Here is a 16,583-nt window from a genome sequence, read left to right on the forward strand (position 1 = left end):
TAGGATATTTGCTAAAGACAGTAAATTCTTATCAAATTATTACTACTTTAAGAACTTCATGTTTTTTTTCTAGATTTGTCATACAATTATTTTCAAAATACACGAGCTTCAAAATTTTTATGAATAATGTTTCTTTTTGATGGTTTTATTCTATGCTGAAAATGCTACAACACAATTTTCTCCTTAACTTAAAAAAATATCTTACTATAAGACACATCTAATGAAAAATTTTAATACTTCATGAGATATTGTTCAGGTTTTATGTGCACCTCTTTTCTATTATTTAAATAGAGGACAATTTTGCACTGTCAACAAGTCAGTCATGACATAACTTCTATCATCAGTTGACAAATTGCAATTGGGTGAAGCAGAAATAAGGCAATGGCTTTGAAAAATCTTTTGAAAAATGTCTGGGTGATTTTATCACGATAGGGTTAAAGTAAAACAAAAGATATCAGTTTATTTTGTATGGTGCCCTCTTCATCACATTGTCATTTACTTCTGACCAGACAAAATAATCCTTACGGACATAGTGGGGAAGGGGAGAACAGAAGAAATGAGTAATTCTGAGCTCAATTCACCAACCTTTTTAAAATATGCAATAAACTTAATACATTCATAATCCATCTTCTTCAAGCTGAGTCTGATTTGCCTGTGACAGGTGAGATATTAGGTGAGATAGGTGTCCTTACCTCAACTCATGACTTGTTTCATTGTATTTTCTCCTCCTGTCCTGTTGAGGAGCAGGAGTAAGAGAGAATTGCATGGTCAGCACCTGACAGCTAGCCAAGGTTAACCTACCGCAGTGCCATCATGTACCATCATTTCCATCATTAACAAAAATCATTAACAAAAATCGCTGTCCTTGCTAAAATCACAGAACACCACGTACACCAAATACTTTTGCACCCCGATACACAAGAAGAGATAAAGATACAAAAGGTATTTTGATTAAAAAACAAATAGAACCTGTTTTATGGTTCCCTTGCTCAAAGCATCATAAAACACTGTGATTATTAGAACATGAATGTATGCTTTCCATGAAACACAAAACACAAAATCTAGCTGAGCAAGATGGAAAATTCCCTCCAAATGTGAAAGTATTATACACTCCTACAAGCAATTTAAGATTTAACTATTAATTTCATGATAGGAATTCCTGTTTGTCAGTAGTTAGTCACATATAGTTGAGCCTATAAAGACTCAATACCATTAAGGAAGGGCTTGTTACAGTACAGAAAAGCACACTAATTAAAAACAGAACAAAGAGCACTAGGGAATATACAGGAAGCATACCATATAGCTTTGAATTTTATTTATTTGGCATTTATAAAATTTGCCACTTTTCTGTCTTTCCAGAAAATTTGAAAAAGAGCCATCTGTCCAACTACAATTACACTTGGCCTGGAATAAAAGTCACACTAGTTGAGTGTGATGTTGTGACAGCATTCCCTACTTAATGTCTAAGACTATGTGACAGAACATGACTAGTTCACCTCCACAGGCAATAGAGAGATAAGACCTCTTCCTGGGAGTACTTTATGCACATTAGCCTAATTCGGTGAACCAAATCTCTGCTGGAAGACTTTTACTCTTTACCTATTGATTCTGTAGATATGATTTAACTGTAACTGTATATGTATGTGTATACAAATTCATACATATTTATATAAACATATAGGCTTGTATACATACATATGAAAATCTAAGTTATCTAAATTAGTAGCCTAAAACAAGGTCACATTCAACCAGCCATTTGGTAATCTGTTCAGATCCTGCAGTGGGCTTTAACAGCTTTCAGTATTTCAAATTTTTTGAAATATGCGCAAATTAATGACATTTTTGTGCCTCTAACGGAGGGGAAAAAAAAAAAAAAGCTATTCAGATGAATAAAAAAGCCAACAGTAAAAGACCACAAAAAGATCACATATTCAAATACTGAATATACCATTTGAAAAAACAGATATAGAATATTTTTCATTTTCTGTTTTTTACCACATCTAAACTGAAAAAATATAATAATAAAAAGAATTTAATCTATATTTAAAATAACTTATGCTATATTTCAAAATTATCATTTCTTTTATTAAATGTAATAATGATATCTAAATTGAAACACATGACACTGAATCGTAACAGCAGCATTGCCAAGTAACAGCACACCATACTGGGATGGAAGGATGTATTAGCTATACAAACTTTGGCAAATGATATTACCTTGGCTTCAGGCTTTTACATCAGTAAAAAAATAAATAAATTTAAATAATCAATTCCAACACAATCTCGCTGTAAAAGAGTTGGATGGATGAAACGAACTACAGATTTATTTATTTTTTTTAGGTATGGATTTAAAAAAAAATGCATAAGAGTAAATTATCCTAAAAAATAAAAGTTTTGTAAATTTTTATTTTTCATTTTTACCATAATTTTCACTGTGCTATTTCAAGCTTACCTTGGTATGTCAACTTAAATCCTTGCCTGTTTTCTGAGTGATCACTGTAAAAATGGACAAGTGTTTCATGAGTAGTACTTAGTAAAGGTGACGGGAGGTCCGTTCCACTAAACTGGCCAATCATAGAGCTGGTGTGGTAAGGCCCATTCTGAATTTCAAGGAAATCATGATTTGCTTCAGTAGAGAAGTTTAGAAACTGAATATGTGCACCTGCAGCAATAGAAAGAGAAAGACAAATTCAGAAAAAGTCATAATAATTGTTATTAGTATTATATTTGTATTTCAGTGACCATTCAAAGTGGCATGCTTAAATTTGTAAAAAAGCAGCTAAGTTTGGCAAGAGTCCAAGCTTCTACTTCTTGGTTCCTAATACATATTATCATAACTACACATGAAGGGACCAGTGAAAGGAAATCAGGAAGTCAGCAAACTTGTATTTGTTAGATTCCTAAACCAGCCTATGGAAACACTCAAGAGAGGGGCATGTCACAAATCCTGTTCTGTCACCAAATGTTCAGGATGCTGCTGAAACAGCATTGCTGTAGGTGGGCCAGGCCTTCCAGGCCTATCCACCAGGAAGAGATAGCATGGAAAGGAATAAAACAGAATGACTAAATTAAAGCGATATGAAATATTAAATGCTTCAAGTTGTTCCCTGACTCTCTTTTTAGAGACTCTATGTTTACGTCTCATATGTCTCCAAAACACAGAGTCTCTAAAAATACTTCTAAAGATATTCTTCTTTCCAGAAAAATACCTCATCGATTAATTACCAGGGTATGTAATTCATTCAGTCTTGTTCTATAGCTCCATTCTTTGTCTCTGGGATGTGCTATCTAATCATTTATACAAAATGATTTTTTTTTCCTACAGGAGAAATTAATTATTAAGTAAACTGTTAGGCCATAAGAATACAGAATATTTAGCTTTAGTACCTTCTCTGACCTATGTAGTGCAAGAGATATAAAAACAAATAATTCAGCTCCTGAATACGAAAACTTATTCCAATGCTATCAATAGAGAGACATACAGAACATATTAAAGTCAGACACCTTCTGTATGGTGTCTGATATGGTTAGTCTAACTTGAATGAAGTCACTGATTTTACAATGCTTTGGGGACACAAGATGAGGAAGAACACCAAGCAGCCTGGAAACATCTTGTCTTCAGCATCAGCATTTAATGATTTCTATCAGACAATATCAGACATGTTAACGGCATGGAAATTCTAAAGATTTGAACAGACTATTAATATTATACTTAAGATGCTTAAAGTGACAAGCAGGTAATTCCGTTTAACATATTTATATAGGCCCCAAATCAGTGTTTAGATATTTAAATAAAGTATCCCAATTTTCTGAAATAGTCTCTAATGATCCACAGAGTACCTTTAAAATGGAATCTCCCTTCTTTAGTTACTTATCGAGTTACTGAGAAGGAATTCATACTACTAGTTGTATGCATTCAGTATATAAAAGATTTGTATTTTAGAAGTAAATGTACCAGTAACTTTAAAAAAAATCTAAGTGCCTAAAATAGACACTTATTACATAAATGTAAACATATCTTGTTTTTTAAAAAAATATTTTAAATGTTAATTCCAATCAGAGGACGTTATGTATACCACTCAAACCTTAATTTTACATGTATAATTGTTAATTTGATGTGTCAAAGAAAATGGTTTCTAACCTAAATCATTACTTACATACAATTATTCAGAACAAAACTAACAGCTACAGAAAATAAATTATCATCCAGTCAAAACATAATTGTACTACTTCATGCTCCAATCTCAACAGGATTTCCTCTCTCACTTGAATAGATCCTAAATAATGAAAATTCCAAGCTGAGCTTTTTTTATTTTTATTTTTTTTACAAATGTTGATCAATTAGAAGCTACCTGAAATCACTGCAAAATCACAACAACTCACTTGAAAAGATGCACTTTCAATCTGTTTAAAAGATCTGGATTTTAGTAGTGACTTCTTTTAGATGATCGATATGTTTTCACGTAATGAAGAGAGCAGTATATTTGGGTGACTTTTAGCTCCCAACATTTTCTTGTTGAACTTTGTTTAAGCACATCCACGTGCTTGTACTAAATCAATAAAATCATCCAATTAGGAAGTCTAAATACATATCAAAAAATGTATGGGAATAAAGGGATATTTACTAAGAAAGGAAGTCACCATGAGGTTAATTATTTCAGTAGAATTTGAATCAGTCATTAAATGTTCATGAATGTCCTCTTGCTCAGTTTTTTTGCACGGTGCTACTCGTTCAGTACCACATCAAAATATGTGAAAAAAAAATCTGGAGAATTATTCAATTTTGGAAATATTTTCCAGTTTTCTCTGATTTAATGTATTTATTCTGATATTAAAGGATGAATGTAGACAAGCTTATACCCATAATTAAACAGTGTCCAAGATTTTGCAGTGGAAGTTCTCTGTGAAACATCACATCAATCACATTGGCTAAACCTGGTGTGAAGACATTATCTGTGGGTTATTTGAGACACTTTGGAAGAAAGAAATCCCTGTAGCAACTTTATGGTAAAAAAAAGTCATTCCCCATGTTTTTGAAAACAATGATAGATCAATGGCGTGAACATCTTGTACCTGTTAAATCCCTTGCCAAACAAAATCATAATATTTTCTAGTTATAGGATCACTGCTACAGCGGAATTTCTGAGAACTGAGAGGGATAATAATAGGATACAGTTAACTCTTGTGAAACTAAGCCATGAATATTGTCCACATGGAAAGGCTTAAAGAAGATTGACTGAGAAATATGAAGGACTTATTTTAGAAGGCAGTATTGTAGTAACCTAAATAGGAAAACATCAATCCAGAACAGTTGCTCATCATTTATATTTTCTACGAATGTAGCCTTAGAATGCTAAAATCAGCCTATCTGTAACTATGATGGATCAGTTTTACCAGGTACACACTGATAAAGGGTACTGTGTTAGCAGTTAGTTTTGAGAGGCACCTGCTGCAAGATTTCTCTTGAACTATTTTTAATTATTATTTTTTCTCCATCTTGCTATAGCTCCTGATATACATGACATCAGATTTGTACTACAGAGCATGTTTCTTTTGTAAAACTAGACCTTTAAAAGGTTCTTTGCCTTAATAAGGCCATCTGACTTAAAATCAACAGTAACACATGTCCAAATTCAGAAGCTCAGTTCATATATGCAGGTATTGACAGGATTGCAAATCACTGAACACATTCTTTTACACTCTTTTAACTCTTTGTTAACATTATTTCAACTCTAAGTCTCTGCCTCAATTTGTCCACCTCACTCTGAATTCTTCCAGGCAGTTTTTGTAAGAAAGTACAAAGTATTGACTAATGGATTCTAACAAAGTTTCTGACTGAAATCTTAGAGTTGAAAGATATTAACATTTTCATACTGTATTCTTTAAACTCGGTTATTATCAAATCAATGTTGGCAGCTTTTAACATTTTTTTTTCAAATAATCCATGCTATCCAAAAAAGATTAGGGGACCAGACCTACTGCACTTACATCATGTAATGATCTACCCCTAATTTTGTTTTCATAGACTTACATCAACCACTCTTCAAAATATTCAGAGTAGTAGCACAGTATGTCTACAAATTAACTTAGTATAATATACTTGATGTAAGTAGTACATCTTACTACATAAATGCCTCTTATGAAAGCAAACGGAAAGCACAGAAAATAAAATCGTTTCTAGAGATGGGTATAGTGAATTTAATAATAAGCTTTTAAAATTAATTTTCTTATTTGAGAACGAGCATTGAATTCACAGTATGGGGCATAATGCTTCACAGCAAGAAAACTTATTCGCCTTTTATTTCTGATAATGATAGAAGATTATTTTATATATGCAGTTATAGATCACTTATTATCCATGATTACCTTCTCAACCTAATTATTATTATTATTTTTAAGACATTTTCAGTATGACAATAGTTGTAAGGCAAACCTGTAAAGTTTCTAGGTTGGCAGTTGTTACCTGGGATTTGGAATACAGTTTTAGAATGTTTTGAATCAAATTCATAGTGCTAGAAATAAAATTTTGTCCATTTTCTTAAAACATAAAAAATGCTGTTAAAAGGTCACTTTGAACTATGAAAGGATATTAAATGGAAGACCTCTAGTTAAATTAGAAGTCGCATTATGTATTTCATTTGACATCTTTGTGCAGCAGATTTCATTTGCTTTGAAACCAGTTTCTGAGACACACTGAGTTTTTACAAGTAACAAGCTGTTTTGCCAAAGACACATTTCTAAAGTGCCAACCATTTTCAACTCAAAAGATAATTTATGTAGTAGGTTGACAATACATTCAGCTGGATAAAATCTATCTCATACTGGAAATTAGAATATTCTTATTTATATTTAAATCTGATTATTTCAAATAATTCCTTTTCAAATGTAAGTTTACTTACCATATCCAATAGGCAATGAGATTTTCCACGTACAGTCCAAGTTACTAGGGTAATTTCCAGGAAAACCAGGGCTCAGGATCACACCACCCATGTTCGTCAGAGTTCCACCACATTTAGCTGTTAAAAGTAAAAAGAAAGTCACTGTCTGTTTAGTAATGCTAATTCTTAATATCTGGCATATGATTACTTCAAAAACTTATTTTCCATTTTATCCCCATGATCCCCAAGCAGTTAAGTTTATCACAGGCAAAACATACCTCATGAAAGAGAGAAAAAATAATAATTCAAGTTAGAACAAAATGCTTAATCCATGCAATATGTTCACCGTGATTTTAATGCAAATATGTAGTTACATCTGGATAACCCATTGTCCCAGACTGCCAGTTATGGTAAAAATGTCTGATGCTACGTAGAGATAGGCTCCATATTTGGAGAAACAGATTTGGAATTAAACTGAATTATGACCCTGATCCATGACATGGTAGTAAATCCACTAGCCAATATAGCTAAAACTGTACTAGAGTTAAAATCAACCAAACGAAACCCAACAAAACAAAAAGCACAGTTCTTTCTTTATTTCAGAAAGAGGATTGACTAACTGCATAACAGAAGTTTGCTTTGCTTACTATCTCTGTGTTTTCTTTAGGCAGTTCACATGCGTAGAGAGTGAAAAGATGTTTGCATCATTTAGGATGACGTAAAACTAATTATGCAAAGCGACTCATAAAGGAGTGGCTGACTCTACATCTTGGTTAAGACGACAATATGAAGGAAAAGTTACTTCAAAAAATCTAATTAAAATCATTATTTAAGGAATCATTACTTTTAAACCCATGAGTCTTCACACCAGCCGTTACAATGACATATCATCTGGTACCAGAACTGTGATACTATGATACTATGAATTGCAATAATTGCATTGAAAAAATGGAAATGGTCTACTGGTTAGACCTTAGAGAAATTGAAAATAGGGAAAACTCCATCAAAAAATGAGAAATCAGTCTCAAACATTTCAAATATCTCTACCTTTCTGTGAGGTTAAATGCATTATTTAGTGAAAAAAAGATTTTGTTGTGCATTTCTAGAAAAATCAACATTTTTAAGGGTTAGTGGGGTCATTTTAAGGATTGGTTTGTTTTTGTGGGGCCATTTAAGCTTCCAGGACAGTAGAATTCCATGAACTAAAAGGAGAAAAAATAAAAATAGAAGTATATACTGTTTGCAAATAGGAACTATATTTAATATGGAGTGAAATGTAAGATTAACACACACATATACACACACACAAAAAGCCAACTGCCTGAAGACAATTTCCATTTCTACAACTGATTTGAATGAACTGCCCTGCCTCCGTGTTAACTGGAAGTTGAAAATACAAAATAATATGTAGGTAGGCCCAACTCTGACAAGGATTCTTTAAAATCATTTCACATTAACATTGCTGGATATCATCACAATCTTTTAAATTCTTTTTTGATATGAAGCTAAAACAAACAAAAAAAAACAGAATTTGCTGACTGAATACTAATGTTAAAAGCATTCACTGACAAATGTATTTCAAGGCTGAAGTAACAGAGTATTATGATGGAGCTCTGCTTCTCTTCCCTTAATTTCTGCTTTTTCTTGAAATAAGCATGAGAACAGACAACAGAATCTTGACTCTCCTAAACTCTGCTTAATCAGAAACAGCATTGCACACAGGGAAAACAGATCTGCTGAATAACGTCTTTGTGTGCTTAAAGGGAAACTTCTTTTTCAATGAACTTTTTAATTCAGCACCTTTTAATGACTTTATCAAATGAAAAGATCCAGACTTTTGTGTCTCTAGAACTCCGTAATTGCACTATCCCAGAAGGCTTAGTCCCTGCTCCTGCTGTGGGGAAGGCATGTTCTGCAGCAAAGCAGGGGATCGCAGTGTGCAGGGGGTTCCTGCATCAGGGCAGCCCTGGGAGGGAGCTGCCAGGAGCAGGCAGCCCTCACGAGAGCTGCTGGGGAGTTGTGAGCAGGGCCAGGAGCAGTAGCAGCCACCCCACAAACATACAAAACAGCCCCTAGGGAGAGCAAGTGACCAGATTGAGGCAAACAGGGCATGGCGCATCAGCCAGGGCACAGCATGGTAGTTCAAGCATGAGGGTGCACAGGGAAGGCAGAAGGTGTGCCAGTTCTTCTATTCTGGGAGCAACAAGAAGCAGCCTCCTACTGAAACAGAAATGGTGTCCACCCACTGCAACAGCCAGGCTGAGGCTGAAGAGTTCTCTGTCCTCCCAGTTGGAGACTGAGACCCAAGAAGAAGGAGATGATGGATCAAGTGAATGACTGGCTGTGTGGCTGGTGCCGTGACCAGGATTTGGGGTTGTACGATCTCAGTCATACTTTTGAGAGACCAGGCATGCTGACACAAGATGGGGTGCACCTGACCAGGTGGGGCAAAAGCATTCTAGGCAGCAAGCTGGCTGGACTTATTAGCAGAGCTTTAAACTAGACTCAGTTTGGGGAAGGGGGTGTACCTCTGAGTGACCTGGGAACCTGGAAATACTGACACTTAAGGAAGCAACAAGGAAATACCTGTGAATTGTCCCAAAGGAATTAGGAAGGGCTTGTCTAAAAAGGTGATGCAGTCGATAGCCCAGCTGAAGTGATCTTGGGGAATATGAGAAGGCGGCCAATATGTGCATAATGAGGTTCAACAAGCTCAAGTGCATGGTGCTGCACCTGGGTTAGTGCAATCCCAGACATGAGGACAGACTGGGAGAAGAATTCATGGAAAGCAGCCCTGCAGAGGGCTCTGGGGGTTCTGGTGGATGAAAAGCTCAACATGAGCCAGCAGCGGGTGCTTGCAGCCCAGAAGGCCAACTGCATCCTGGGCTGCATCAACAGAGGAGTGGCCAAGGGAGGGGACCGTCCCCCTCTACTCTACCCATGTGAGGCCCCATTTGGAGTGCTCTGTCCAGGTCTGGGGCCCCCAGCACATGAAAGATGTGGACCTGTTAAGCGGGTCCAGAGGAGGGCCACGAGGATGATCAGAGAGGCTGAGAGAGCTGGGGATGTACAGCCTGGAGAAGAGAAGGCTCTGGGGTGACCTCGTTGCCTTTCAGTACTTAAAGGAGGCTTATAAAAAAGATAGTGAGTGACTTTTTACTCAGGCAGATAATGATAAGACAAGGGAGAATGGTTTTAAACTGAAAAAGAGTAGGTTTAGATTAAACATTAGGAAGAAACTCTTCACTCAGAGTGTGGTGAGGCACTGGAACAGGTTGCACAGGGAAGCTGTGGATGCCCCATCCCTGGAGTATGTTCAAGACCAGGTTGGATGGGGCCCTGGGTCACCTGATCTAGCAGGTGGCATCCCTGTTCATGCAGGGGGTTGGAACTAGGTGATCTTTAAGGTCTTTTCCAAGCCATTCTATAATTCTGTGATGTTCAGAACACAGTGTAAACAAGTATCCATACCAATGCAGAGAGGAGATGGATAGTTCCAACGTCGAACTGTTCCTGGCATACAAGAAATATGAGAACGGCCCTGTTTGGAAAGGGAAAAATATGAGATTTTAGATACTCATTATGGGACCTGCCAGCAAGGCAGACCTACAAAGGACTTTCTGGCTCATCATGTACATCTTTTCATATATCAACCAACTGCATTATAATCACTTTCATGAATTTGTTAAACTATTTTCAAATCCTTCAGCTTTCATCATCTTTTTCTGCTGGCTAAATGTTCTGAAACGCTTTTCCTTTGATAACTTGAAATCCTCTTCAAAATTTCAGACTAAATGTAAGGCTGGTTATGAGAGAGAAGCAGCTGACTGTGCATTCAGATGGTCAAATCAGTTCACTCCCCATTTCATTCCAGGGCCCTGGTCCACAGTGTAAGCATACGAGTTCACCTTCAGGCTACAATCTGGAATGAGTCAACCATTGCTCTGAGAAGTACAGACAGAGAGAAATTTGTTCCACATCTGCTTGCTACAGATGGTATGGATGTGGACCATGCCAAAAAAGTCATCCACAATTACCAGCAGGCCTTGAACTCTCACATACCCTCACAATATGACCCACTGCACACATGCAATATCTTGGCAGACAGCTATAAAAGTACAAGTGCCTTTTTATTTAGCTGTCATGTTTAATTTATTCTACCTATTTTGAAGAAATAACCCAAGAACCAAGCAGAAAATCACATGGTAGCTAGAAGTGAAAAATGTCATGGCTGTAATCTGCAAAACCTACTCCCACATACACTTCAGGGTGGCTGCCCTGAAACAGCTGCAAAATGCTCTCAGCTTTAGTTGTACCAGCAACAGTTCAAACTGAAAACTTAACAGTAGCACAAATAAAAGCCTTTTTTTTTTTTTTTTTTTTTTTTTTTTTTTTTTTTTTGTCATTTCTCTCCTCTGAGGAACTCAGTTTATGCATTCTGCTGTTGGAATGCAAAAGCTGAATAAACTGGCATGAGTGAAAGAGCCTGATATAATGAATGAGACATGGACTGAGAGCAAGGTATAGTTCTGGTGTTAATAGTTTGGATATACAAAATTGGAAGAGTCACATCTCTTGTTTGTTTTTATAAAGTGTATTAAGAGCCTGATAGTTAGTAAGGTAACATATTTTATCAATATATTATGAAATTTTATTTAAATATTATTTGTCCAAAGCAATCCAATTCTCAGGAAAATAAGATTGAGTAAGTAAACTGGTAAGAAAATACATTTGATGAATTCGTTTTCACATTATTTGTTATGTTTACAAAAAAAAAGTAACCATACTAATTTGAATAAGGTTCATACAGATTTGAATTGAATTATATGGGATAAAATTATCTAAAATAATCATTTAGTTAAATATATTTAAACAACCTCTGAAATACAAACTGAAGCATTTTGGAAAAAAATACAAGTAAAAAAAAATCACATTAAAATTGACAAAAAGTATTTTTCTTATGAGAATAAACTTTTTTAATTTAAAGGATAAATATCTGTGCACTTATTGTGTGATTTTCATTACTTGCAAAATGGATGAAGTTTTGAATAATTTACGTAATTCAATATTTCCTGGTTTATTTTATCCTCTCTTCCCCGTCTTCTGTGATTGCATTTCTCTGATGTGAGCTGGGGTTAGGGAAGCCATAATTTAACTACCACAGTCATGTAAAAACTAAAATGGCCTATAAAAGATCTTTTGAAAAATAAAGTGAAATGATTCCTCTGGTTTCAAGCCTCCTTCCAACAAGAGCACACTCTGATTTCAGTCTTTCAAAGTTCCCTCCTGGGGGGAGACACTTAATCCTACAGCTAGCAATTACCTTTCTTATGCATCTCCAGGTAGTAGTTTAAGCTCTATGACTTTTCTGGTAAGTCTCAATTATAAACTAGTCCACACCTGATTGTTATTGCTAGCTGTGAATAAGTTCTCTAAAGACTGGGGGTAAATTCATATCTAGAGTTGGGGAAAAAGAAAAAAAAAAAAAAAAACACATACAGAAATGTGTATGGATATGCAAAGTTATGCTTGGTCTATACTTGTTGAATAGCAAATATATTGTGCCTCACAGAACTTTACTTTCATTATTTATATATTTTTTATTTGGAGCCATTTTTATTCATCTTGGCTGAGCAACATCTGATACATAAATCTGTGTGTACTTTCTTACAGCAGAGTAAGTATAGATATCATACAGTACAGTATAGATATCCTCATTACTATCTTGAAAATGTTCATAGTCTTTCCTATTTATTCATTTTTGAATTTAGTCATTGAAAACTTTTTATGCTTAAGACAAGATCGCAAAACCATTTTTTTTATATTAGTCATATTCCACAGTTAGTACTAAATTTGTCTGTGTGGAAACAGAATTAAGAAGCCATGATAGGGAACAATATGCAATGAAATTCTAAGGAAGTACGTCATTATAGAATCCCTCTAAGTATAAAAACATAAGTGCAGTTAGTCATATTCAAGGACTACAGAAAAGATACACACAAAAGACATCTTGTGGGTTTGTGATAGTGATATACACAGTTAAATGAGCATTACCACAGATCAGCTTCTTATATGCAGATCTCTTCGATACAAATACATGATTAATTTATACTAATACTGTATTTTTTGAAATCACACTTTAGAATTTGCTCTAAGTAAAAATAGGTCCAAAACATCAAGACAGGGATAACAATGTGTATCTTCAAAAGGTTTCTGATACACATTCCTACTATTTCTGAAGTATTCCTTCATTCTAATGTGAATGAATCCACCTCAATATTTCAGTAATACTATTTTCAGTATGGACAGAAAATTCAATAAGACTGTATCTAGAGGGTTTATCTATATCTAATACATGTCATAAAAACCAGAACCATACCCTTTTTTTTCATATGCGAAATTCAGATGTTTCATAGCTGAGAAAGTAGGGAGAGAAGATCATGCAATATCATGGGCAGTACAAGTAGGAGTCAATCCATCAAACCTAAACAGTGTAATATTAGATATCCATGCTAACCTTTTGATATCTTAATCAGTGAAGAAAGGCGATACTTTCAGAGGAGGTACCTGTCCTAATAATGAACAGTCTTAGGATGAGTCATTTTTTTGGAGGTGGGTCTACAGTGGGAGCATAAACAGCCAATTCAGATTAGATAAACTGGTTTTCAGATGGAATAAATTGGATTAGATGTTATTCCATCTCAAGAGGAATCAGTTAGCCTAAGTTAATTTTCTGTCTTTGTTGTATCAGATCACTGCTATAGGCTATACCAAATATTCAGATGTTTGACTGTTTTCTGAGCAGAATAGGAAATCCCATTGCATGTCTCTACCACCATAGCTAAAATTTCACTTAGAACTACTTCCAAAAAATGGAAAAACACGGTATAGTTTCAATAACTATAGTACTAAAATCATTTTCTAGATAAAATATTTTAGCCATGTCATTTCCTTGTCCATTTGATGTCTTTTACTCCTCAATGGTATTTTAAGATATAAGACACACAAGATGTGCCAGACAGATTTACTGAGGGCCCAACATGCTATGCACGTTCATGGTTTTATATTGTTGGAATACTCATATAGAGTTTAATTAAATCACCTATATGCACACATTAGAGACTCTACTAAAAAAGCTTTTGGTAGATTCTGGCACCATTCTGTTGCATTATTCCACAGTGTATATTTTGAAGAAAATGAAAGAAAGAAAAAAAGAAATACCTGTAATGTATATCCTGGCTCACACTGAAATGACAAAACATCATTCACCATGTATCTATCTCCTGATTTGATCCCATTGCTAGGAATTACTGGTTCTGGACAGGCAGCAAGGCCTACAGCTGAGGAAAGTAAAAACAAAACAAAAAGCATAAATTAATAGACATCTCTTTGTTGATATTTTCTAATTAACTCTTTCCACAGCATAATTTGTTTTTAATAGAACATTAATTAAAATGTATTTCAACATTAAACTGTACTGTTGTTTAAAGCACAGAGATTTTCAGAACTACCCTGCAAAATACAAATGGTATGACTGAAACACAAAGATTATACACTGCAACTGTACCAATTATCATGTCATGTTGATATGACATACCACATCATTTTATTGTCTTCAAACAGTATGTTAATTCCAGGATATTATATATATATATAAACATTTAACTTCTGCTCTTTTCCTTTTAGTGAGAGAAACAGAGAGAATGTACATATGTATGTGCTCTCTTTTCAGGAACAAAAGAGAAAAACTACTGAGGTTAGATGGTTAGATAGCGAGAGACCAAGGGTATTCCTTATGTTTAGACAATTTGATCTCATACGTTGACTATAAAGAAGTTCAGACATCTGAAATTTAGATCTTTAAACCTGAAACTAAATCTTTGCATAGGTGTGACAGAACAGTCTCTGTTCTTAACTATTTTTAGCCAGGTGTTAGCAAGCAGAAGATTAGCTTTATAAAAACTATCCATGACTGGTAATTTCTCAGACGTGTTCCCCTACATTTAGCAACCCAATCTACCAATTTACGCTTTTTGCCAAGTATATATCACTTTTATCTTTTTCTTTTGTGCCTGTCTAAGGATTTAGTCAACACAACACAAAATTACATATCAACTCAGCTAACTAAGCTAAAATGCTTCAAATGATAAAGACAGTTGACAAGATGCTCATTGGATTCGAAAATCTCATGTTTTCAAGATTTGTTTTGCAAACAAAAGGACCACTAGAAATAGTTTGTTAGTTTATGGTCTGATTACAAAATCTCATTTCACATAAGTTTGAAATAGCTTTTATATATTCTCCTGAAATTGTTGTTGCTGAGCCATTTTTGTTTCTTTCTGGAAATGGGTTCCATAGCCATGTACATTCTTTCTATGTCCTGTGCCCTTGAGTCTTACTACATTTCATTTTTTTCAGGTATTAGCAGTGATAATGGCAAGCCAATCTAATGCTGAATGACAGCTATTAAGCTATGAAGTACAATCTTTAAAACAACTGCTGCAAGAGTCATTAAACTAAACATTTTCTAATTAACACATAAAGAATTATTTAAGAGTTAAAAGCTACAGGATCTCTCTGAAGTACTTTTGTAATGCAATGTATAATTTAAGAAAATATCTGAACTCAATTTAAAGATATTCAGAAATTGCTACCACAGAATTTACAAATGTTGGCATTCTAACAATATCAGCAACTTTCAAACAATGTTATGGTGACTCCATGTGGCGAATAGGGACTTCATGGTCATTATGAACTATAATGTTTAACATAGGCATGAGAATAATATCATCGTTAACCTTAATGGTTTTGTTTTAGTTGCAGTTTCCTAGTATCATTTCTTGGTCAACCACTCTGTGTTCCATAATACCATAAATGTGTCCGTGTCTGAACAATTTCTTTGGGTATGTATAGGCACTAAATAGCCATGATCTGCACCCACACAAACTGCCTCTTTTCTCCAGTATTAAGTAAAAGGTAGCATCTTATTTCAAAAATTACTACACTATGTAGACTACTGATATTAATTTTAGACCACTTATTTACTAATTATTGTTATTTATTTATTGTTAATTCATTTTAAAAAATATTTTTTTGCTTGTATTCATATAGAACTCAAGCAAATCAAGATGCATTTCTGAATTTCCTTACCCTTCTTACTCTTGAATAGAAAATAAAATAAAATAAAATAAAATAAAATAAAAGATATGCTCCAAACACACCATTATTAAGCAAATAAGCCCCTAACAAAGACACTGTGATTAAATGCTTTTAGATCGAGATGTACTTGATGAATTCTACGAATATAAATTTGAGATTTACTTCTTGTCTTCAGGAAATTCATGCTTTGGTTAAACTCAGAATTGTTGTGTGTGTTGAGAATTACAGGTCTGCAGTCTAAATTTGTATCAAGTTATTTTTGCAGATTTTACTGAGTCACAAAAAATAGTTTTGTAACAGTGACTGCATGGCAATACTAATAATGCGCTTACAATATAGCTCTTTCTGTCATTAGTTAAATAGCATACGGAATTTAAATAGACTGTAACCAAAAGAAAAGCTTCAAAGTCATTTTCTGTTCAACTGTTAGATATGGTATGACACTACACTATTTATCTTAATATTTTAATAATTTGATTAAAAAAATCTTTCTGTTGTTTGCTTTATATTATTGCTACTATTCCTTTGCAATAATACTCACAGAAT

General features: G+C 34.4%; 1 protein-coding gene across 5 annotated transcripts in view; it reads right to left on the reverse strand.

The window, feature by feature from the left end:
• The window catches only part of CSMD1 (CUB and Sushi multiple domains 1), a 1,148,093-nt gene that overhangs the window by 145,296 nt on the left and 986,214 nt on the right, over positions 1-16,583 (reverse strand). For all 5 annotated transcript variants that reach the window (XM_040551456.1, XM_040551454.1, XM_040551453.1 and 2 more), the window contains 4 exons: positions 14,100-14,218; positions 10,350-10,419; positions 6,900-7,016; positions 2,453-2,662 (listed from right to left, as the gene is read on the reverse strand). In XM_040551456.1, coding sequence (XP_040407390.1) covers positions 2,453-2,662; positions 6,900-7,016; positions 10,350-10,419; positions 14,100-14,218 — 516 coding nt within the window. The remainder of the gene's footprint in view (positions 1-2,452; positions 2,663-6,899; positions 7,017-10,349; positions 10,420-14,099; positions 14,219-16,583) is intronic.

This window comes from Cygnus olor, chromosome 3 (assembly GCF_009769625.2).
Source record: "Cygnus olor isolate bCygOlo1 chromosome 3, bCygOlo1.pri.v2, whole genome shotgun sequence".
In the NCBI taxonomy this organism is placed as follows: Eukaryota; Metazoa; Chordata; class Aves; order Anseriformes; family Anatidae; genus Cygnus; species Cygnus olor.